Source organism: Ipomoea triloba, chromosome 4, assembly GCF_003576645.1.
Source record: "Ipomoea triloba cultivar NCNSP0323 chromosome 4, ASM357664v1".
Lineage (NCBI taxonomy): Eukaryota > Viridiplantae > Streptophyta > Magnoliopsida > Solanales > Convolvulaceae > Ipomoea > Ipomoea triloba.
The window spans coordinates 4,223,483-4,247,558 of NC_044919.1; the positions used below are offsets into that span (position 1 = coordinate 4,223,483).

The 24,076-nt window shown below is 35.1% G+C and overlaps 3 protein-coding genes across 6 annotated transcripts; all 3 read left to right on the forward strand.

Annotated features, from left to right (window-relative positions):
- Window positions 1–1,645: 1,645 nt before the first annotated feature.
- On the forward strand, window positions 1,646–6,999 carry LOC116016991 (brassinosteroid LRR receptor kinase-like). 4 transcript variants are annotated; one of them, XR_004097828.1, is made up of 3 exons: window positions 1,646–4,630; window positions 4,707–5,098; window positions 6,975–6,999. XR_004097828.1 is itself a non-coding variant. In XM_031257482.1 (2 exons), the coding sequence occupies exons 1-2, from the start codon at window positions 1,735–1,737 to the stop codon at window positions 5,039–5,041; spliced, it is 3,231 nt and encodes a 1,076-aa protein (XP_031113342.1). In that variant the 5' UTR covers window positions 1,646–1,734; the 3' UTR covers window positions 5,042–5,160. The 4 variants fall into 4 exon arrangements, 1 of the variants encoding a protein (XP_031113342.1); XR_004097827.1 differs by lacking the exon at window positions 6,975–6,999 and adding an exon at window positions 6,227–6,291; XR_004097826.1 differs by lacking the exon at window positions 6,975–6,999 and adding an exon at window positions 5,863–5,987.
- On the forward strand, window positions 5,854–8,042 carry LOC116014859 (probable LRR receptor-like serine/threonine-protein kinase At1g34110). The gene is made up of 2 exons (XM_031254815.1): window positions 5,854–7,609; window positions 7,684–8,042. The coding sequence occupies exons 1-2, from the start codon at window positions 5,854–5,856 to the stop codon at window positions 8,040–8,042; spliced, it is 2,115 nt and encodes a 704-aa protein (XP_031110675.1).
- A 9,382-nt stretch (window positions 8,043–17,424) lies between these two features.
- On the forward strand, window positions 17,425–23,601 carry LOC116016547 (probable LRR receptor-like serine/threonine-protein kinase At1g67720). Its single transcript, XM_031256867.1, has 15 exons — window positions 17,425–17,721; window positions 18,602–19,133; window positions 19,327–19,832; window positions 20,105–20,237; window positions 20,346–20,417; window positions 20,502–20,570; window positions 20,646–20,717; window positions 20,808–20,876; window positions 21,055–21,209; window positions 21,301–21,542; window positions 21,881–22,007; window positions 22,104–22,172; window positions 22,268–22,454; window positions 22,799–22,934; window positions 23,024–23,601. Exons 1-15 carry the CDS (start codon window positions 17,637–17,639, stop codon window positions 23,357–23,359), a joined length of 2,790 nt encoding a protein of 929 aa, XP_031112727.1. The 5' UTR covers window positions 17,425–17,636; the 3' UTR covers window positions 23,360–23,601.
- The last annotated feature ends 475 nt before the right edge of the window (window positions 23,602–24,076 follow it).

A 24,076-nucleotide genomic window follows, 5' to 3' on the forward strand; every position in this document is an offset into this window, starting at 1 on the left:
TTACTCAGAGTTGGCAGCAATTTGTATTAGTGGAGGGAGTAGTAAAAGAAATGATTTGAGCATCCACTTCGCGGCAGAATTTGGAAAAGTAGGGCTTTTTCTTGTTTTTTTTTTTTTTTCCCTGTATTTTAGGACAAATTAAGATTTAATTTTTGCAAGTTGCCCACAGATTTGACGTTGGGTGTATCAAGTTCAAGGCACAAAGGGCGTTGAATTTTTGCATATTTGCCCACAGATTTGACGTTGTTGAAAGTAATTGTTTTCATAGCAAAGTATATCATATATAAGTATTAATGTTGCGAAACAAAAAAAAAAAAGTGAGATCAACCATTTGTTCAAAGCCGGACTTAAATTGTCAAACATAAATATTTTGTTTGGTAGAGTTTATATAAGAAACCAATAAGTTATAAACTCTATATTCACTTTAAAAAGTTATAATGGTAAATTTTTCTGAAATTTTAATTTACGAGAAAATTCATAATTGTTTCCTAAATTTGTGCTCCGTGTAAAGTTTATATTGTAATTCTACTCAGCATTTTATATTGCCTATAGATAATTGACTCAAATTGATAATGTTAATAAATAACTTTGAAGTTGAATTTGAAAATAAGTAAGTTGGTCCTGAAAATAAGTAAATTGCGGACCAACTGCTTCTAAAATCTTGTATAATGGTGAGGTTGAACACCTACTCACAACTTTTACTCCATCTCACAAAATTTTGATGTTGACATTTTTCATTAAAACTCACAAGATGAAGACAACTAATCATCAATTATTACATTATGTAATACAAATGAAGGAGTAGAAATAGGGAATACATATAATAGAATTCAAAGAAATAATACAAGGGTCACACTTGTGTGAGACCGTCTCACGGATCCTTATTCGTGAGATGGGCTGGGTTGGGTTGAATCAACATGCAAATGCCATACTTAAATGCGCAAATGTCATACTTATATGCTCAAATGTAATACTAATTATGAATAAAATTTGTGTCACTTATAAGAAAAAATTGTAATACTTTTGAAGAAAAATATATAGTACTTCGTAATAATTTTGCATTTTTATGTAAAAGTATTATATTTTTCATCAAAAATATTACGGAGTGCATTTTTCATAATTAGTAATGTTCCCCTTACTTTTGAACAAAAATATAACATTTTAATGAAAAATATAATACTTTTAAATTGAAATGAAAAAGTACATTTTCTCTTAAAAGTATTACATTTATCATTATAAGTAACAAGAATTTTATTCTTAATTAGTATTACATTTGAGCAAGTATGACATTTGTGCGTATAAATATTACATTTTTCACATTGATCCGACTCGAAGTAACCAAATTTTTATTCCTGATTAGTATTACATTTGAGCAAGTATGTTATTTGTGCGTATAATTTATAAATATTATATTTTCAAATTAATCTGACCCGACATGACTCGACTCATCGTGAGAGAGTCCCACATAAATTTTTGACATAGTACAACGGTTTATACTCCACTATTCCTCCACCAATTATTTAAAAAAAAAAAAAATCCACTGAAATTTTGAAGTCATAAATTACTAGTCAAAGTATGTGGTTTGTGCAGCACTGCCCACTTTTCTTGGAATTTGACTTGTAATTACAAATTGCTCAAGAAATGGCGAGGCTGCGGGATGAGTTCAATATGCATAATTGTTTCAACTTTCAAGGATCACCAAAAGAATGAGAAAACCCACACATTAAACCAAAGATGAAGGCAAAGAAGACTATAATGTTTTCTTTCTCTGTTTCTATCTGCAGCCAGTCAATCTGTGTTTTTCTCCTTCCATTTGTGTTGCTCATCTTCTTTCTTCCGCCATCTTCACCAGCTCCTCCCAATCACAATGGGCTTCACAGGGACTCGCAGTTGCTATTATCCTTCAAAGCTACCATTTTTAACCAAAGCCCACTTCAAAACTGGGTATCCTCCAAAAATCCCTGTAGCTTCACTGGCATTACATGCAAAGGATCAAGGGTCTCTTCTATAAATCTCACAGACACTATGCTCAGCATAGATTTTGGCTTGGTTTCTACTTACTTGCTCAGTCTTGAAAACTTGGAGAATCTTGTGTTGAAGAACACCAATCTCAGTGGCTCTCTCACATTTGCCTTAAAATCCCAATGCTCTGCTTCTCTTAGCTACATAGATCTAGCTGAAAACTCTATCTCAGGGCCTGTTTCTGATATCTATAGCCTTGGTCTTCGGTGCTATAATCTCAAGGCCCTCAACCTTTCCAGCAACTCCATGGACCCTCCTGGGAGGGAGGTTTCTGCGGGTGGAGCAACCATTAGACTTCAAAGTCTTGATCTTTCTTACAACAAAATTTCAGGGCAGAACATATTTGGTATGGTGTCCCCCAGTGATTTTCCTGATCTTGAGTTGTTGTCTCTTAAGGGTAATAAATTATCAGGAAAATTTTGGGTATTGAGTTTTAGGAATTTGTCATATTTGGACCTTTCTGCCAATAATTTCTCTGAAAATTTCCCTCCATTTCAAGACTGCTCTAGTTTACAACATCTTGATTTATCATCCAACAACTTCAGTGGTAATATTGATGCCTCCCTTTCTTCATGCTCCAACCTCAGTTTCCTCAATCTGTCCAACAATAAACTCTCTGGTGAGTTGCCTGTTGAAACCCTACTAAATTTGACTAGCTTGAAGACATTGGTTTTATCATTCAATAATTTTGTTGGTGGCTTATCTAAGTTATTTTCTAGCTTGGTAAACTTAGAGACCTTAGATTTGAGTTCTAATAACATCTCTGGTTTGATACCCTCTGGGATTTGTAAAGACCCTAAGAATAGGTTGAAGGTGTTGTACCTTCAGAACAACATGTTCACTGGTCCAATACCTGAGAGTCTAAGTAACTGTACCCAATTGGAATCTCTTGATCTTAGCTTGAATTACCTTAAAGGGAAGATACCATCAAGCCTCGGGTCCTTGTTGAAGCTCAAGGATTTGATCATTTGGTTGAATCAGCTTGAAGGGGAAATCCCAAGGGAGCTAATGTACTTGCAGTCTTTGGAAAATCTGATTCTTGATTTCAATGAATTGTCAGGGTCAATCCCTGAAAGTCTGAGCAACTGTACTAATTTGAAATGGATTTCTTTGTCGGATAATTTGTTGAGTGGTGCTATACCAGCTTCATTAGGGCGCTTGTCTAATCTAGGCATTCTGAAGTTGGGAAACAACTCCATCTCTGGGAACATACCTGCTGAGTTGGGGAATTGCAGCAGCTTGTCATGGTTGAATCTGAACACCAATTTCTTGAATGGGTCTATTCCACCTGCTCTGTTCAAACAATCTGGCAAGATTGCAACTGAATTACATACCGGGAAGCAATTTGGGTATTTTCGAAATGGTGGAAGTGAGCAGTGCCACGGTACAGGAAATTTACTCGAATTTAGTGGGATTACACAGGATCGCCTGGACAGGATTTTAGCCAGGAACCCCTGCAATTTTACTAGAGTTTCAAAACAAATATTTGACCAATACGGATCCATGATTTTTCTTGACCTTTCTTACAATAAGTTGGGAGGCAGTATTCCGAAGGAATTAGGTTCCATGCACAATCTCAGTGTTCTGAATTTAGGGCATAATGATCTCTCTGGTCCAATACCTCAAGAACTTGGAGGCTTGGAGTATGTTGGGGTTATTGATCTGTCACACAACCAACTCAATGGCTCAATTCCAGAAACTTTGAACAACCTCTCATTTCTTTCGGGTATTGATCTGTCTAACAACCAACTTTCTGGAATGATACCTTGTTCAGGTCAATTAGCAACATTTATTGGAGAACTGTTTGCGAATAATTCTGGCCTTTCTGATTGCTATCATCCTCATTATGGCCGAGAATCAAGTTCAAGTTCAAGTTCTAAGCCTAGTAGATCAAAGAAAAAGCATTACATCATTATACCTTGTGCTGTAATTGCAGGAGTACTTATTGGGTTAGTAATTCTGTTACTTGTGTTCAGACGTGGAGTGGAAGGGAGAGAGGACAATGATGAAGAAGAATGGAGTATGATTTCATTTCAAAGGTTGGAATTCAGTAAATGGGAAATCTTGGCCGGTCTGACAGATGAAAATTTGATTGGAAAAGGAGGGTCAGCAAAAGTATATAGAGTGATCACAAGGCAAGGCCAAAGTGTTGCAGTTAAAAGTATATGGGATGAACGAAAGCCAGACCATGGGTTGGAGAAACAATTCCTAGCAGAGGTTAAGATCCTTGGGGAGATTAGGCACTACAGCATAGTGAAACTGTTATGCTGCATCAAAGGAAAGAACAAAAGGCTTCTTGTGTATGAATACATGGACAAACAATGTCTTTATAAATGGTTGCATGGAAAGAAGAAAGGCTTAACTACACAAGTCTTGCAGTGGGAGACAAGGCTAAAAATTGCCATTGGAGCTGCACAGGGGCTTTGCTATATGCATCATGATTGCAATCCACCCATTGTTCATCGAGATATCAAGTCCAGTAACATACTTGTGGACTCTGAATTCAATGCCAAGATTGCAGACTTTGGACTGGCTAAGATTTTAGCAAGTCAACGAGATCCAGAAACAGCATCTGCTGTTGTGGGAACCTTTGGTTACATTGCCCCTGGTATGTTTTTATATCTTCAAAACTTCAATTGCTATTGCGTCTTATACTCACAGAATGACATTGCATCAAAATGCAGAGTATGGCAACACAAGAAAAGTGAACGTGAAGAGCGACATTTATAGCTTTGGTGTAGTACTCTTGGAATTGGCAACTGGAAAAGAAGCGGTTACTAGGGATGAGGACATGAACCTAGCACAATGGGCACACAAACACCAAAGAGACGGAAATTCAGCTGTAGATGTCCTGGACAAGGAGATTAATGATCCACGTTATTTGGAGGCAGCAACCACCGTTTTCAAATTAGGCCTTGCGTGTACTTTGAGTTCACCTTCAAGTAGGCCATCCATGAAAGATATTTTGCAGATTCTTCAAAGATGTAGTGAGAATAGCCATTTGTTATCACACAGCTGATGCATGTACAAGACAAACAAAAGCATTGTAACAAGAATAGGTTTCAACCCTCTTTCGGTAAGCATCCATAATCATGCAACTCCTCTTTCCTTTCTTTAATATCCAGACTTGGGGAATAAGAATTAGGTGCATCTCCTAGATGGGGACTCATTCTGCTTGGCAAAAATTTAGCTGTCTTCTTTCTTCTATCAATGATACATTTTTCTCATTTAAAGGCTAGTTGTTGTAATGCTTGTAAGTGATTTATATAAAATATATAATTATTAATAAGTATTTAGTAGCATGGTTGGTCTTAATCAGGAAATGTAAATTGTTAGATTAGAAGTTCTGAATATTTTCTTAAGCACAATTTTTAAATTCTAAAGAAGTAAACTATAAAATATTTGGTCTTGGAGTCAATGATATCTAGATAAACTAATAGCAGGCAGAATTGGTAAATATTTATCTAGATATCATTGACTCCAAGACCAAGAACAAGTCCAAGTCCACCAAACTTTGTATTTCACAGCAATAGACCAATTCAGCCTCTTTTAGTGAACAAAGTCAACAATGAGCAATATAATAGACCAGGAAGACCAAGGATCCACTCCTCAGCATAATATTACATTAACAGATTTTTAGAAGCACTGGATAAGCCCCGCCTTGTGATCCTAGTCGGCAAAGGATTACAGGGGTAAACCAGTCTAGGTTGCCCATACCTGACTGGCTCAAACCAAGAAGCAACATCTTTATATATATGGATCATCTAGCTATATCATATATTCAAATGCATTTTGGTTTTCACTCTTATTAGCTTAATTAACTGTTTGAAAATGCTGCAGCCTCTTCATCATGCCTTCTTATTCCTCATCCTCCTTTTCTCCCAAGCAAATTCAGAATCTTCAACCACTGAAAGGGCTATTTTACTTAGCCTAAACCAACACTGGGGAAATCCATTTGACGAATGGAACTCCACTTCCTGGCCGTGCGAGTGGCCTTATATTTCATGCATCAGAGGAAGCGTCACAGAGATATCACTCCCCGGAATGAACATTCAAGGATCATTCCCCTCAACCATTATATGCCAGCTCAAAAACCTTACTTCAATCAATTTAAGTACCAATAGTTTCAGTGGAACTATACCAGCTAGTTTTTCCAGCTGCTTAAACCTTGAAACATTGAGTCTGAACACGAATTCTTTGACAGGAAAAATACCAGGTGAGTTGTTTTCCATGAAAAGGCTGCGTAGGTTGAGTCTTCGCCAAAACAAGCTGTCCGAGATGCCAACATCCTTGGTGCCTAACAGCTTGGAATATCTTGATCTTTCAAGTAACCAATTGAATGGATCCATACCTGATGATATAGGAAATTTATACAATCTGCTCTCCTTAGATCTGTCCATGAATTCTTTTAGTGGCTCAATACCTGCCAGATTGCTAGGATTGCATCAACTGATTCATCTTTCACTTGCTTTTAATAGTTTGACTGGTGAAATACCTGGAAAACTGGATTTATTTAATCTGAATGACTTAGATCTTTCTCATAATCATCTTAGTGGAGCGATTCCAAGAGGTTTTGGAGAATTACTGCAATTGAGTTCTATGGATGTATCTCATAACCAGTTATCTGGAGACATATGGGAAAGTGTTAGCCATCTGATGAGGGCTACACTGAAGCTTAGTATTTGTATGAACAACCTTTCTGGGAAAATCCCTAATAAACTAGTGAACGAAAGATTTACCAGCTGCTTTGATCCAGTTAATAAATGTTCAGATGTATTAACTGAGGGATTGCAACCATGCTCTTCAGATCGGTGTTCTGATTATACAATTCGACAAAACATGGATTGCAGTTCCATGCCTAGTAAATCGAAGAAAAAGAATTACATCATTATAAGTTGTGGTGCAATTGCAGGGGTACTTATTGGGATAGTAATCCTGTTACTTGTGTTCAGACATGCAGGGAAAAGGAGAAAGAAAAATGATGGAGAAGAATGGAGTGTGATTCCATTTCAAAGGTTGGAATTCAATAAATGGGAAATTTTGGGTGGTTTGACAGATGAAAATTTGATTGGAAATGGAGGGTCAGGAAAAGTATATAGAGTGATTACTAGGAAAGGCCTGAGAGTTGCTGTTAAAAGTATAAGGCATGAACAAAAGCAAGGGCAGGGATTAATGGAGAAACAGTTCCTAGCAGAGGTTAAGATCCTTGGGAGAATCAAGCACAACAACATAGTGAAGCTGCTATGCTGCATAAGAGGAAAGACTACTAAGGTTCTTGTGTATGAGTACATGGACAAACAATGTGTTCATAAATGGTTGCATGGAAAGAAGAAATGCTTAACTACTCAAGTCTTGCAGTGGGAGAGAAGGCTAAAAATTGCCATTGGAGCTGCACAAGGCCTCTATTATATGCATCACAGTTCCAATCCGCCCATTGTTCATCGAGATATCAAGTCCAGTAACATACTAATGGACTCCGACTTCAATGTCAAGATTGCAGACTTTGGACTGGCAAAGATGCTAGTGAGTCAAGGAGATCCAGAAACAGCTTCCGCTGTTGTGGGAACTTTTGGTTACATTGCTCCCGGTAAGTTCTTTGTATCTCCATCAGTTCAATTCCCATTATTTTTTATACTCTCATAATCACATATGGGCTTGTAGAATATGGCAACACAAGAAGAGTGAATACGAAGAGCGACGTCTACAGCTTTGGTGTAGTGCTCTTGGAATTGACAACCGGGAGAGAAGCTGTGAGTGCAAATTTGGAGATGAACCTGGCACAATGGGCACACAAACACCAAAGAGAAGGAAACTCGATTGTAGACGCCCTCGATGAAGAGATCAAGGACCCATGCCATCTAGAGGCAATGACCACTGTTTTCAAATTAGGCCTTGCATGTACTTTGAGTTCCCCTACAAGCAGGCCGTCCATGAAAAACATTTTGCAGATTCTTCAAAGACAGGCCGTCCATGAAAAACATTTTGCAGATTCTTCAAAGATGCAGCGAAAACAATCATAAGTACTCAGTGAATTGATATGCAACATTTCCATTTTCCTTTTGAATGGACTTGTCCCATTATTTTATTTTATTTTATTTTGCACTTGTGCCATTATATGCATGGAGAGATAAAGAAAAAGTATAGATTTTGCAGAGTTGTTGCAACTTAGTAGATTGTTGTCTTGTTGACATAACATAGCAAAGTTATGGCAAGGAGCCAAGAAGGTGGCAGTAAAGGGACTGTACAGATGGAGAAGGTGAGATTTAGTGAAAGTCAGAAGAAGTTGGAAGCAAAGGCATGGAGGCACCTACTGGCTACTGAATGAGGTTTAAGGAACATCAAATGTGAGGTTTCTTATGCATTGTGCTTTTAGCTTTTAGGCATCAAATAGTGAATCATCAATGCTTTTTTTTGGTCTTGCTGCATCTTGACCCTGAGTGTGTACTGTGGTACATATTTTATAGTTTCTTGTTTTTCTTGAATAAGATCTGATGTTTTTATAATATTGCGAGACTAATTAAAATTCGACTCGATGGTATAAAACTACATGGTGTTTGACAAGAATTTGATTCTTAATTGACTTGAATTTTCACACTTCACTGTACTAAATATGAAATATTCTTAATTCTTTATTTCTGCCAGTGAAGTGCGGACGTGTTGTGGAGGATTAAAAGGAAATATTATCATTAATATGTTAGAATAAGTATTGGGTAAGAGAGTAATACTTTTTATAAGTGTATAAACAAATATTAATTATATTTTAACTGAAAAGTAAATTAAGTCTTTATAATGGTTCGACGATAATGTAATTTGTCTAACTATTGTATGCAACTTGTCTATAAAATCTTTTTTACTCTTCCCAATGTTACTTTACTTGTTTAGATAAATATCTTTCTTGGATAGTGTGTAAACATCTCTTTTTAGCATTAAGGATATCCCATATGCTGCTTGAGCATAGAATGTCTTAATTATTGTTCTAAAAATGAACTTATGTTGCTTATCATTCTCCCCTACTTCATATATCAATCTTTTGTTGCTAAAAAGTCATGCAGCTAGTAAAAACCTCTACTCTTCTAAACTTCTACTATTGACCAAATTTTGTTGCATGAAAACTTCTATTGTGGGTAAAGTCTTATTGCTATTGAAAAAAAATAAAATAAAATTATACTGCTGTGATTCCTATGAAGTCTTCATGTTTGTAAACTTCTACTACTGCTTCTAAGGTTTATTATCCACAAAAAGTCTTCTTGTGTAAGACTTTACTATTTCACGCAAGCTGTGCTACTACTCAATTTATGTTGTACAATAACGTAAGTGAATAAGTTATCTTCAAAGTTTTATTACCCTAAGCAAGACTTGTTGTTCTACAACTCTTAATGTTAGATGATGTCAGATTGTCAACAAATAGGTCACGCTTAGACTTCTATTATGATAAATAGCCTTTGTTGCCTTGAACTTATGTTCTATGGTATACTTCATACTTTAATTTAAAGTGATATAAAGTATGGCATCCTAACTTAAGACTTTTTACAACGGAAATTTAGGAATTTTAATTTTTAACATATTTTTGTATTACATTATCGAAATCTAGTTTTATACTTATACTTAGTCAATAACTTTTTTTCGATAAGAGAAATTCTTGATTTAGTTTCATTGTTCTTAACTTTACTTTATTCAATATTTAAGATCCCGCTTAAGAGTTTGACAATTTCAACTAGGTAATAGTTACCCAAAAAAAAGTGTAAAAGACTTTCCTTCATCAAAGATAGACTTGTCAGTATGTGGTATTCTCAAAATTAAAAACACATACAATATCATAATAATTTTACTTCATGACACTAAAATATTATTTAAGTTCATATTAGACACGTTTGAAATTTTAAATACACATTATCATATAAATTTTCAATTGTTACTCTGACCTAAAGGTGTCAAACATATGGGTTAGCTCGAAATCTAGTCCAGACCCGATTTGTTTAGGTCAGCCCGATCTAGTCCGTTTAGTACAATGGATGATTAGAGTTTGTTCATTTCATACTACAGATAGGGTCGAGCTTTGATTTTTGACTCATAGACCAAATCGGTCCAGTCTAGCCCGTTAGCCCGTACATTTTTTAAAAAATATACTACATATATACGGCAAATTATGCTCTAAAGTCTCTAATAGAGTGAGTTAGAGCCCAAATAACAATTATATAGGCAAGTATAGCAGCATACATACATATACTTAGGTATTAAGGAAAAGACTGTGTTAGTTGAGACGTATGGGGTGTGTACATGTGCGATTAGGCAGAGATTCCATCCTCTTCAAAGTTGATCAGCTGGTAAAGTAAAAGCACAAAAAGATTATCAATGAACGTGAAAGGATGAGTTTTTGTTTCTGTAAAGTCGCAATAGAAAAAGCTTCAATCACTCTCTTTTATAAAGCCACTACATTAAATACTCTCTTAGATCGGTTAGTCCCATTTATTTATTTAATTTTTTAAGTAACGAGAAAAATGGTACAGTCACTATCCGATAATGTATTGAGTAAACATCATTCATGTATAATAGCCCGTAAACTATACAAAAGAGAGAAATTGTTTTACGAAGATCATGTGCGATGTGCTTGATCGATAGGATTTTGGAAAGAATAAAAAATTTGTGACTTTCTAGTATGAGAATTATGCTAAACTCACTCAACCACCTCTCGGGACCATTTATTTTATATATTATTCTAAGTTATTTATTTTGTAAAAAGTCATAGTTTTACCCAATATTAAATAATCTAACTTTATATTGGATAAATGAGGTTAACTTTTACTCATTGTAGTATAATATATACTATATGAACAAAACTGTTATATACAATTCAATTTGATTAGTTAACCTGTGGCAAGATAATTAATTGGAGTGACTGATAAATAGAAAATGTCATAATGATCATATGTTAGAGCATACACCAAATATTCCCTTTGTTAATGCATGAACAGCTTTTGGCTCAAAAGTTTGTTCATATTGTCTAAGTTAATGTTGTATGTATTAAATGTAACTATATATGTAAATGAATTAACACATAATTCACACATTGAGTGTCTATTTTACTAATCTCCCGTCATAATAATCCGATGAAGATTGGTCATTTAGGATAGATTCTTTAATTTATGATAAATTCCGTAGCTGCTACTAAATGCATGCTTTGAGTGAAGTTCACTTTATAACTTTGGACAACAAAAGAACTACAATAAGACAACATGGACAGCTCCACTGGTCGCATGGGTGAAATTTATCACAAGAGATCAAGGATTAAGCCTCACCAGCGATATTGTGGGAGCAACCTCTCAAAATGAGAGGAGCTCTTTGTACGCAGTGAGCAAAAGTCTAGTATCTATTGGTCAATTGAGTCGCCATGATTAATCCCTCTACAAAGTGTAGAGACGTCTAGGATGGACGATTCCACATTTTGTCATAAGTATAAGCTATTTATAACTAATCGTTTTAAATTGAGAGATCAATAAATAACCTTTAGGCTGTCCTCATCCTAGCAAGTCTTCCACTTGCTAGGTGAGGTGGCTATTGATGTGGCATTATATTTTTGTTTTTGTTTATTTTTTTTGGCCAAGTGTCTTGCAAGCTTTCTTATTTAGAAAGCTTGCTAAGACTGACAAAGGCCGCCTCATGGCAGCTGCGGCAGCCTTTGTGTATTTTTTTATTTTTATTTTTTAATTTCTTATTAGTTATTATATTATTATTTGGTTATTATATTTATAATATAATATGAAGGTAAGACCACTTTTAAAAGTGAGATAATATTGCAGAGATGTAAAACAAATATTGAAGAATTTATAAATTTGATGATGTGGAAGTGGGACCCATTTCAAAAAGTGAGAGAAATTTCTCGGTTAAGGATAGCCTTACGGAGAGTTGAAATTTTAGGGTGTAAACTCCTATGTTGGGGTGCCTACCATTGGTGCACAGTGAGAAAGTGACCAATATTCATCTATGACTATATTCATAGCTTGGTATTTTGGGAAAGAGTTAATTGTTAAGTTGCTCTAATCATAGGGTGATGGCAAAAACTTGTGTGAGACTGTCTCACCATGAGACGGGTCGGGTCGAGATGCAAATGTAATACTTATATACACAAATGCCATACTTATATGCTCAAATGTAATACTAATCAGGAATAAAAATTTTGTTACTTATTAGGGTAAATGTAATACTTTTAAGAGAAAATACAATACTTTTACATTTCGATTTAAAAGTATTACATTTTTCCTCAAAAGTATTATATTTGCCCTTATAAGTGAGAGGCACTTGTCAACATTATTTATTATGAAAAATGTATTACTTTTTTTTTATAAGTAACAAAAATTGTATTTTTGATTAGTGTTATATTTGAGCATATAAGTGTGAGATTTGCACTAAGTATAACATTTGCATGGTACTTTGACCCGACCCGACCCGTCTCACGAATAAAGATCCGTGAGACGGTCTCACACAAGTGTGACCCTAGGGTGATAGCCAAGCTTGTCTGTTAAGTTTTCGACCATTTAGTTTTCAAAAAAAAAAAAAAAGTTTTCGACCATTTAATGTAATGATGTCGTGTAAGGACTTATTTTTGGAATTTACACCCGTGACTTCTTTTTCAGATATTATCATAACCATCAGGTCTTTAATTTGTCTCTTTGACTTTTGAGGTTTTGCTAACAATAACACTTTAAAAAGAGAGAGAGAGATCCAGTTTTAACCACATTATTTGTGATAATAAATCATTCATTTTTTTTTTTAACTTCATCTAGCATTCTAGTTATCGATTTGAAGACACGTGATTAAATATTATACTATTATTTCTATAGATATACTTTGTATTTTAATTAATATGAGAAAAATATTATGTGCATTTTTAAAGAGTGTTGCTCTCGTCATATGATTTGTATTGATTAAATGAAAATGAGAAAAAATGACACTCTTTAGAACAAATAATCATTTAACACATTATATAGTAAAGAGTAAAATAAAAGTTATATGTATTTATGTAGTTCAACGCATTAATATATTATAATGACATGTCATAGTGTTGCCTTATGCCTAAGAGACGAAGAGCATAGCTATAGCCTATGGGTAACTTACCATGATCTTAAGTTGTGTTGAAGTAGAAATTTTTAAAAGGTTAAATTGATTAAACATTAGCAAGTTCGTATTAGGAAAATCAAATAGGGGCTCATAAGAAAGGATGCGCAAACACATATTTAGTGGCTATCGAAGATTAATTAAACACGATTGGCTTTGCTTGATAAAACATATTCATAAAGAATAAGAGAAGCCAAATACTTGTGCAAACTAACTTATTAATCTTCACGACTATACTAACCATAGTCTTTTGACACTTAAGATCCCTCTCGAACACATTAAATATTTACTATTCACTACTTAATCTGAAACAATTTAACTTCTACTCTTTAGTCTCTTCTTTCATAATCAGTAGTTATCTAATTGTCTATACTCTTAACTAAATGAATATTTAATTGTATATGATAATGGTTTGTTTCTCAAAAAAAAAATAAAAATTGTATATGATAATGATATGTTCCAAAACCAGCAGGTCAAAAAGTGTCAACCTTTTTCTATACTTTGGTACCCAACATAGTATACGACTGGCTACATTATTATTATTATTATTATATCTATCTGGTCCACCTCAGAGTCCATTAAATTTTGCTTTTTGGTCCTGGAAATTTTACTGCTGTTACGATTAGATCCTAAAGTTTCAATCATGTTCAATTTGGTGTTAATTACACGTGCAGTTTTGGCCAAATAGGAGTTGGTATTAGGTAATCTGTACACTTGAAACGCAACGAAATAGTTGGTATTAGACTATTAGGTAATTTGTGAATCCAAAATGCAATGCAATACCTATCACAAATACGGAATGACTTTTTTTTTTTTGTTACTATTTAACGCGACATGCATTTATGTTTTTATGTTATTGTTGAATTGAACTTATAAATATGGATCCTTTTTCTAACAATCATCATTGTTGGAACAATGCGATTGAGATTCAATTGTTACTGTTGGCTTTACGGCTACGAGGTAACTGATCGACAAGTTAACACAACTGTAAAATTAGACTAAAATGTACAAACAACAAGAAAATAGTGTTATTGCTACAAAGTGAAAAAATCCAATCTTTTACCGTGTGACCCCCAAGGGGTGGGTCCGTGGGTATTTATACATAGACATGTGAGGAAAAAAAAAAGGAAAAAAAATTGACAAAATTAGACTTAAGAAACCTTTCTAAACTAACTTTGGATTTGTTTGCAAAGTTGCAGGATCCATTTCTTAATATTGGAGAAGAAAATCATGCCCAAAATCTGAAAAGAATCTTGAGGCGTTATCCCTTATAATGCGCCAGCAGTGTGACCCGCCCTTCCTCTGCTGACTACTGACCACTCATCTCCTAACCGCCTAGCGGGTGGTACCGACTGAGTATCCTACTCGAGTATCCAACATTTACTATAATTAATATAATGAAAATATGTTCTGAAAATGGTGATTGAATAAGTGGACCATGATTCTCGTATAAAACAAATTAAAAATTTAATTCTTATCAACATACTCTCGTGCGTGCATTGCAGATTATTACATAAGAGCGATGTTTACATAATAATGTATACATTTTAGTAATGGCTAAAAAACTATCCTCAAACAAAATTTGTTGGAGAGAAGGATGAGGGGACTCCAATAAGTCTATGACTGTATTATACTCTCTAATCTTTTAAATTATTTGCATATCTCCACCAAATTAAATATTTGGCCATAAGGCATATCTTGACCCTTCAACCACACAATAACTATTTATGAGTCGCTCTCAATCTCAATTTTACAATGATGTTATTCACAAATAAATTGTAATTCATTGAGAATAATCCAACTCTCAACTCTTTTTCCACACACTATAATTTATCTATTTAATATTATCCAAATTTAAAAAATAATGAGTAGGGCCCAGTTAAGTGTGGGAGAATCTCGTCTTTTTCCTCTTTCCCCGTTCCTATCATCGCAAGGGTCCATCTTCATAGTGCCATTTTAAGGGCCCACTTCTGCTGGGCCCCAAATTTTCCACTACTTTTTTAAAACCCAATCATATTAAATATTTAAATAGACTGAACACCCCCACATTCCTCAAATCATATCATTCATATGCAACATATTCATTTTCCTTTTCTTTATTTTTTTTATTTTGTAGTATGTATTCCCAATTAGGTAATTATACTGCCAAAGTATTAATTAACTAGTATTTTCGTCCGTGCGTTGCACGAAATAGATTTATTATAATATTTGAAGAATATTTGGATCGATATAAAATTATAGTATAAATTACATCGAATATAATATAGCGAAATTGATGAAATTTGTTGGATCGATTATGTTTTCTGATGTTTTCATTGCTTGAATTAGAGCAAATAATTGTTCAATTATCCGTGCGATGCATGGATTTTTTATTTTTTTTTTTGTAGTATGTATTCCCAATTAGGTAATTATACTGCCAAAGTATTAATTAATTTTTAATACATATGAAAAAATATTAATCCACGAAGAAATTTTAAATGTATTTAAAAATTTTAACACATATTCTGGTTCTATTAGAAAAAGTAGAAGGAAAAAAAAAAGTCAAATATATCATTACATTTATTGCTTTGGTACAATTGAGTCACTAAACCTAAAAAGTGTACAATTAAATCATTCATCAAATGCCAAAGGTCTTGTGGTCAAGTGACATAGTTGTAACCCTCCTAAGTGAGAGGTCATATATTTGATCCCTGGTAGGGGCGTTGGCTTGTTGTGCGTCAATAGTATTCAAGAAAAAAAAAATCATTAACCAAATAAATATGTGTAATTGGATATTTTTCTAATTTTGTTTTCTAAGTACAATCTTGTCATGTTACTTATATGGTATGTAATAATAAATGCCACCTCCAATTTTATACTAGTTGAGATGAAAAACTGAAATGTTCTAATGTGTTAGACACCCGATCATTTAGCCATTCTAAAATGTGAATACATGTAGAACTAGTTGATCGAATATGTCTCAAAACTCAAGTGAATGTTACATGTGTGTGTTCAAATTTTGATGAAATTGTAATACTGATATTATGAACATGTAGTTGTGACTTTATAGACATATAATAGTAATTTTGATTTACAAAAAAATTCATGGCCGCTATCCAAAGATGCACTATGGGTGAAGTTTAGTTTGTGACCATAGCCGACAAAAGATTGTAAAGAGGTAAGGACTATAAAGATATTAACTAGTCTAAGTTGTGGTTAGAACTTTGTGATTACGAAACTAACAACATGACTAGGTTGCGGTTGTCTCTAAACAATTTTCAAAAATTGCTCTACATACAATAGTAACTTCATGAACATATAATAGTGACTTTATAAACCTACAATGATAACTTTATGAACTTACAATAGTAATTTTGTAAATCTACCATGAAAACTTTATAAATATGCGATAGTTATTGAATTTATGTACCTATAATTAGAAATTTATGAACCATATTTAGTTTTTTTTTTCTTTAACCAACCGGACAGAGATATTATTAAAACACCCTTCCAGGCTGCAACAAAAACGAGGGGAGGGGGGAATTTGCGAGGACAAACGATTAGTCTGTGACAACCCTCTAACTGTCAAATAACGTGTTACCGCGTTATGAACATGCTTAACATAAGTAACTGATACTCGAGTAACTCGACTGGGAGAGCAGAGAGCTAAGCACTGCCGCGTGATAGCGCCCACAATAATTTACTTCATCTGTCACATTTTACTTATCATATTTACTATTTATTAGTCAAACCAACTCTTTATTCTTTGAGTATTTTTATTAAATATTTTAAAATTATTTTAAAATTTAATTTTTTTTGTGTGTTTAATAATACTTTTAATATAGTTTATAAATAAATAAATAAATAAATAAATAAATATATATATATATATATATATATATATTATACACTAATAATAAATTTAATATTATAAAAATTTGAATTAAAATTAACTTAGGTCAAATTTTATTAATTAAATCAGATACATAAAAATAAGAAAAAAGAAAAAAGAAAAAAAAGAAGACAGATAGAGTAAAATAAGATAAATGAAGTACTACTTTATGTATGTAAAATAATGACTTTGTTGAATACTTAATACAAGTTAAATACCCCAAATTACTCGATCCATTTTCATTCCCAACAGACTCCTTGCTACACTCTACTGTTGAGTATTGACTGTTCAAACAAGAGAAACCTAAATTGGTAGTTCTCTCTCTCATCAATTACTGCATCTGTTAAAAACATTCCCATTTTCTTCTCAGTAGATATATATGTATTTTTTTTAATTATTATTATAACAATATATTTCTAGTACTAGTACCAGACTGCCAGCAGTAATCAATGAAGCGAGAAACAGTATCTCAGGAGCTTGATTCAGAACTGTTCTTCCTCCCCTTTTTCTCACGCTAAACAAATACTTCATCAACTTTATCTTGTTGCTTGTTTTTCTTAGAATACGCTAAACTTTCTTGATCCAATCAATCTCATGCCGCCATCTTGTTAGTCGAGAAAGAAGGGGGGAAATGGGGACTAGATTCTTCCTTATATTTCTCTCTCTGGGCCTTCTTCTTCTCATGCTCATGGATGGCATCCCTGCTCAGAGACCAGGTTACTCACTCTGTGAATATTTGTGTGTGTGTGTGTGTGTGGATGCTTTTTGATAATCTTTTTGGGCATATTCTTAATATCCCAATAATATGTCTTATGGGTTTCTTTAAAAAGGAAAAAATTGAATGGTTATATGATTGGTTTTGCTTGTTAGTTATTCAAGATTAGATTTTTAGGTGAAATGTTTTTTTGCTGTTGTTAGGTGTGTAGATTTTTAGATTTTCTTAGGCTTTTAAGGTTGTTGATGCTGCCAATCACTCTGTCCTACTAGAGTGTGGTGTTTCAGTACAGAAGAATGAAAAGAAAGAGGCAAGAAAACAGAGGAAAGAAACAATAGATGATGTTTCATCATGTGTGCTAATAGCCACCTGAAGTCATAATTTTTGAAGTTTTTTTTTTCTAGCTTAAATTCATGTATATAAGTGGCTATAGGATTTAATGAGTTCTGTAGGTGAAGTACTTACTCCATACTGGTCTATGTTGTATTTAATGAAGTTGCATACTTAGGGGGGTGGGGTGCAAGGAGCTTGGTAGACCCTCAAAGTGGCTTATATAAGTTATGTGAATTTGATTTTAACTTTCACTGGATTGATATCATTCTAAAGTTGGGACTTGGGAGGAGTGGAGGAGATATGCAATATTATATTTGTAGCGATTCGTTTTCTCTGATTGAAATTCGGGCTGATTTGCACAGAGGCATGTTACTTGGAATTATATTAATAAAAGAATCTCTGAATTTTGCTTCCTATGTTTTTCTATGCTTGGGGGATTAACAAAATGTGCACTGCAGCTTCCATAAATGCTGATTGTAGGCTCATAGATGTGTATTAGAGAGAGGTAACATTGTGCATATAAGTGCTGATTTGGGAATTTGGAACAGGTTTTGTAAGTCTAGATTGTGGTGGTAACGATAACTTCAGAGATGAGCTCGGTCTTGAGTGGACTCCAGATTCTCAAATGGTGAATGGAGAATTGGCTAATATATCTGTTGCAAATGAGACAAGGTTACAATACCAGACGTTGAGATATTTCCCAGCAGATGACAGAAAGTATTGCTACTCACTTAATGTCACTGTGAGGACCAGATATCTTGTAAGGGCAACTTTCTTATACGGAAACTTTGATAACAACAATGTATATCCGAAGTTTGACATCTCTCTTGGGGCTACCCATTGGGCTACAATAGTTATTTCTGATGCTAGTACAATAGAGTACCAAGAGTTGATATTTCTGGCCACTGATCCCAGGATAAGTGTCTGCTTATCAAATGCCACCACTGGGCAGCCATTCATCTCGACACTTGAGCTTCGACAATTTAATGGCTCAATGTATCTGACTCCAAGCGAAAATAGTAACTTTCTAAGTGTCTCCGCAAGAATAAATTTTGGTGCTGATAGTGATGCTCCTATCAGGTATGCTTTATGGTTTTGCCTTCAGAGTTGTCTTTATACCAAGTTCTATACATATTTTGGTAAAATTTGGAGTATATTGCTTTCTGAAATAAAAGTGAAAGGGGGCATCTTATTTTCTTGTTTGACATCTGCCTTTTTTCTTTTACATGCTCATAAATTCGATTTGTGTGACAGCAATATTCATTTTCTCCAGGTATCCTGATGACCCATTTGATAGGTTATGGGCATCAGACACCATTAAGAAAGCAAATTACCTTGTTGATGTTGCTGATGGAACTGAAAAAGTGTCGACCACAAAGCCAATTTATGTAGGCTCAACCGAATTGCCTCCTCAAAAAGTAATGCAGACAGCTGTAGTTGGCAGGAATGGTTCATTAACATACCGCCTGAACCTGGATGGCTTCCCTGGTTTTGGTTGGGCATATACCTATTTCGCAGAGATTGAGGACTTGGGCCCTCGTGACACTAGGAAATTCAGGCTAGTACTCCCTGGATATCCTGATATTAGCAAGGCAGTTGTTGATATCCAAGAGAATGCCCATGGGAAATATCGTGTTTACGAGCCTGGATATGACAACCTGTCGTTCCCCTTTGTGCTATCTTTTAGATTTGGGAAGACATCGGATTCTACAATGGGTCCTCTCTTGAATGCAATGGAAATAAACAAATATCTGGAGAGAAATGATGGCTCCTTGGATGGTAAAAAACATTTTTCTTATTCAAATGATATTTTTCCTGAAAAATACGGTTTCAGGTTTAAGACATTATAGTTACATTTTATTAAACTTTGTTGACAATTGTTGTTTCGGTGGATATTTGCTATCGTTCTTTCTTTCTCAATGATGAAAGATCTGGACTTGCACCATAGGTAGGCACCTTAGGAGATTAAGTGTTTTACAAATCTGCTTTTTTGTATTCTAGTCCTAAAGTTCTAATGATGTGTGGTTGTTGTTGGCTTCCATGAGTTACAGGACCCGTAATTGCTGGTTTCATTTCACGTTTTGCATCATTACTGTGGGCGCAAGAGGGTGGCGATCCATGCTTGCCAGTTCCATGGTCCTGGCTCCAATGTGACTCAAGTCCCCGCCCAAGGATTACATCAATGCAAGTTGCATTTAAACTTATATCCTTCTTTTCTAGTTTTCTTCTCGGTGTTTCTTTTCTACTTTTATGGGCTTGGTGATAATAGTCTTGCAACTGGCATTTTTGCAGAAAATTGTCTGGTAAAAATCTGACTGGAGGTATTCCATCAGAGTTTACGAGGCTGAGCAGTTTAACTGAACTGTAAGTATCATTTCCTCATACACTTTTTGCCCTTCACTTTTGATACTTTATCTTCATTGTCGTTTGGTTTTATTTCGAATGCAGATGGCTTGATGGGAATTCACTGACCGGTCCAATACCTGATTTTAGTGGGTGCCCAAACTTGCAGATAATGTAAAGCATTTTCTTTGTTTGATATTTTGATACAGTCCCGTAAGCTTGGCTAGCTTATAATTCTTTCTCCTGCAGACATCTCGAGAACAATCAGTTGACTGGAGAGCTGCCTTCCTCTATAGCAGTCCTTCCGAATTTAAGAGACCTGTATGTCTTATGTATTACCTTTATACTCTATAGACCTAAGCACTTTGAACTTCTTTGGCACTAACTTTTTATTGAATCTGACGGTTGCAGGTACGTGCAGAACAACATGTTATCTGGGGACATACCATCTGCTCTCCTTGATAAGGATCTGAATTTCAAGTGAGTATCATTTCATGTCACTTTGTACTATTTTGGTTGCTATATATGATTGATTGAAGCCACCTACAACCATGCATGTAAATATTATGGTGGTTAAGAATGAACCAGATTATTCATATAGTTTTTCTCTTTTTTACCGATTGTGCAATGGATCCTCTAATCTGTCCTTGTTCTCCAGCTATACGGGAAATATTAATCTCCGTAAAGGGAGCAGTGGAAGGAGTCGTAAGAAAATAATTATCGGATCATCAGTTGGTGCTGCTGTTCTTCTTATTGCTACAATCGCTTCTTGCATATTAATAAAGAAGGGAAAGAAAAGCCGCCCTAAGCAAGGTCAGACAAAGCCGAAGCATTTCCTCAACTTTTATCATCTGTTTAAGACCTCGGTGGAGACAACATTTTCATTCTCTATGACAATTTTCAGGCAAATTTGAACAAGTTTTACCTCCTCAAAGACTCGTCTCTACCTTGGATGGCACAGCAACAGAAGCGGCACATTGCTTTACATTATCTGAGATCGAAGAGGCCACTAGGAATTTTGAGAAAAAGGTTGGCTCAGGAGGCTTTGGGGTCGTATACTATGGAAAATTGAAAGATGGAAGGGAAATTGCAGTCAAAGTTCTTACGAATAATTCTTTTCAGGGAAAGCGAGAGTTTTCGAACGAGGTAAGTTGTTATGTGTGTTCCTTTACTTTATGTATTAGGTCAAACGAGGCACGGGTTGACGTTATAAAGGAAGGAATACTAGAGAGATCTCAAATATTCACAACAAATTTAGCAATAATCAAGAGAGAAATAGAATTCACGCAGTCAACCCCGCTACTAGAATTAAGTTAGATTTGAGGTAAATTACATATAATTTTCTGGTGAGAAATGAGGCTACTTTGTGGTCTTGAAATAGTTGACGGGGATTGAACGAAGTCTCCACTGCATATTCGTTCTTTGTATTTCTTATTACACCTTTTTAGGTACCAATTCTTGAAAATTTTGTGTTGTTATTACAGGTGTCTCTTCTTTCTAGGATACATCACAGAAATCTTGTACAGTTTCTTGGATATTGCCAGGAAGATGGGAAAAGTGTTCTTGTTTATGAGTTCATGCATAGCGGGACACTTAAGGAACATCTTTATGGTAAGTCGGGCTCACAACTTTGGCCTTATGACCGGTTCAGGTTCCGTTGGTTTTATTTTTTTTAATTATATTATATTTCACATTACATAATGGTAGGCCCGCAAATACGTGATCGAAGTATCAACTGGATCAAGCGTTTAGAGATTGCTGAAGATTCTGCGAAAGGTCGGTAATGTAGAAATCAATAGCGTGGGGATTTGTGAGAGAATCTCCATTCTTGATCGATGTAAATAATCATTTTATTGTTTTTGTTTTTTCAGGGATTGAGTACCTTCATACTGGATGTGTCCCGTCCATCATCCACAGAGATCTGAAAACCAGCAATATTCTTCTTGACACGAACATGAGAGCAAAGGTTTCGGATTTTGGTCTCTCGAAGATTGCAGTAGATGGTACTTCTCACGTTTCAAGCATAGTCCGGGGAACTGTAGGGTACCTGGATCCCGAGTAAGCATTTTCCTTCACGACAATTATTCTCATCGAAGGCTAAGCTGGCAACCATTTGTAAATTTAAATGCAATCAAAATAGGTCTTTTGCTAACTAGGGTCACAAGACGGGGTTTACCCAGTACACCCTCGATAGTGGCAGGTTTCCCTCGTTGTCCAAAAACTGAAGTGAGTTTGTAAAAGCAAACTTCGCGTCTCTATCTTCATCGAACACTCTCGTGGAATGCAGCTAGCCAGCTGTCCTTCCAACTTCAGCAACTGCCTATAATAATCAGTGTGTTAGTTGTTACCATATTTTCATCTGAAATCTCTACGTGTTAACTCTCTAGCTCGATCTTCTGCAGGTACTATATATCGCAGCAGTTGACAGACAAAAGCGACGTCTACAGTTTTGGAGTCATTCTCCTGGAGCTAATATCCGGTCAAGAAGCAATCTCCAACGAAAAGTTTGGTGTTAACTGCCGCAACATAGTCCAATGGGTAAGGATATGGATACAAAACTCGGGATTCTTGAAATCTGAATGGTTATTCGTTCTGATAAGTGTATACTTTTGCTTACATGGATCCAGGCAAAACTGCATATCGAGAGCGGGGATATTCAAGGCATCATCGACCCCGCCTTGCGAAATGAGTACGACATCCAGTCCATGTGGAAGATAGCCGAGAAAGCCCTGATGTGCGTGCAGCCCCACGGGAGCATGAGGCCCTCCATCTCGGAAGTTATCAAGGAAATCCAGGACGCCCTCGCCATTGAACGAGGAGCAGAAGTGGTAAGGGAAGGTAGTTCGGATGATATATCTAAGCATTCCGTGCATTCATCCCTGAACCTGGGCTCCATTGATCTTGGCGTGGGCGAGCATTACCTCTCCATTGATGAATCCATCGCTCGCCCAACTCCTCGTTAGATCTTCGTTTCGTATATATATCAATCAGTAGGTTGGATCTTGTTCATACATTGGTTTTCTGTTTCGTTTTTCTTGATGTTGCATTCTTGCCCAATTCTTTTTGGCTGCAAATTAGCAGAATTGTTAATCCTTTTCTGAGTATATATTTGACTCCATTGTTATGCTACTCTCCCCGTCAAGCTAACATCTTATCTTACTTGACATGATGAGATTTTAATGGAGAATATCTTTTGATGTCCTCATCGAATCCTCGACTCAACCGGAAGAATAACTTTGTTCTTAGATTGCGGCACATATTTGATCGATTTTGAATTCGATGATCAAAATTTAAAATAATAGAATTATTATTCACTTTTGGTGGCATGACTACTAAATGACATCTACATTTGGTCTTCAAGTGTGTTTGTTTTTCTTTTGGTCCGAGGCGAAGTCGGCCCCTTCGTCTCCATGACTATGGAGATGGCCTGAGACGAATCGGCCTCTTCGTCTCCGGTTGGAGAGCAATTGTTATACCATTGATTAAGGTTTATATTGCATTGTGAACCATTGAACCTTGATAAAAAATAATTGTATCTTTAATTAACACATTCTATACTTAGTTAATAGTTTATATACATGTGATAGCTATAGCCTATAGGTACAAAATGTGGGTCAATTGTATAATTTGCTGGAACCGAAGGATCTTTTTTTTTTTTTTTTTTTTTTTTTTTTTAAATT

Excerpts from the sequence above, each read along its gene's own strand:
- LOC116016991 (XM_031257482.1), top strand. The coding sequence starts at position 1,735 with ATGAAGGCAAAGAAGACTATAATGTTTTCTTTCTCTGTTTCTATCTGC. Across the intron at positions 4,631-4,706 it reads CTTTGGTTACATTGCCCCTG|AGTATGGCAACACAAGAAAA; the intron begins GTATGTTTTTAT and ends ATCAAAATGCAG.
- LOC116014859 (XM_031254815.1), top strand. The coding sequence starts at position 5,854 with ATGCTGCAGCCTCTTCATCATGCCTTCTTATTCCTCATCCTCCTTTTC. Across the intron at positions 7,610-7,683 it reads TTTTGGTTACATTGCTCCCG|AATATGGCAACACAAGAAGA; the intron begins GTAAGTTCTTTG and ends ATGGGCTTGTAG.
- LOC116016547 (XM_031256867.1), top strand. The coding sequence starts at position 17,637 with ATGGGGACTAGATTCTTCCTTATATTTCTCTCTCTGGGCCTTCTTCTT. Across the intron at positions 20,238-20,345 it reads CGCCCAAGGATTACATCAAT|AAAATTGTCTGGTAAAAATC; the intron begins GCAAGTTGCATT and ends GCATTTTTGCAG. Across the intron at positions 22,008-22,103 it reads ACTTAAGGAACATCTTTATG|GCCCGCAAATACGTGATCGA; the intron begins GTAAGTCGGGCT and ends ACATAATGGTAG.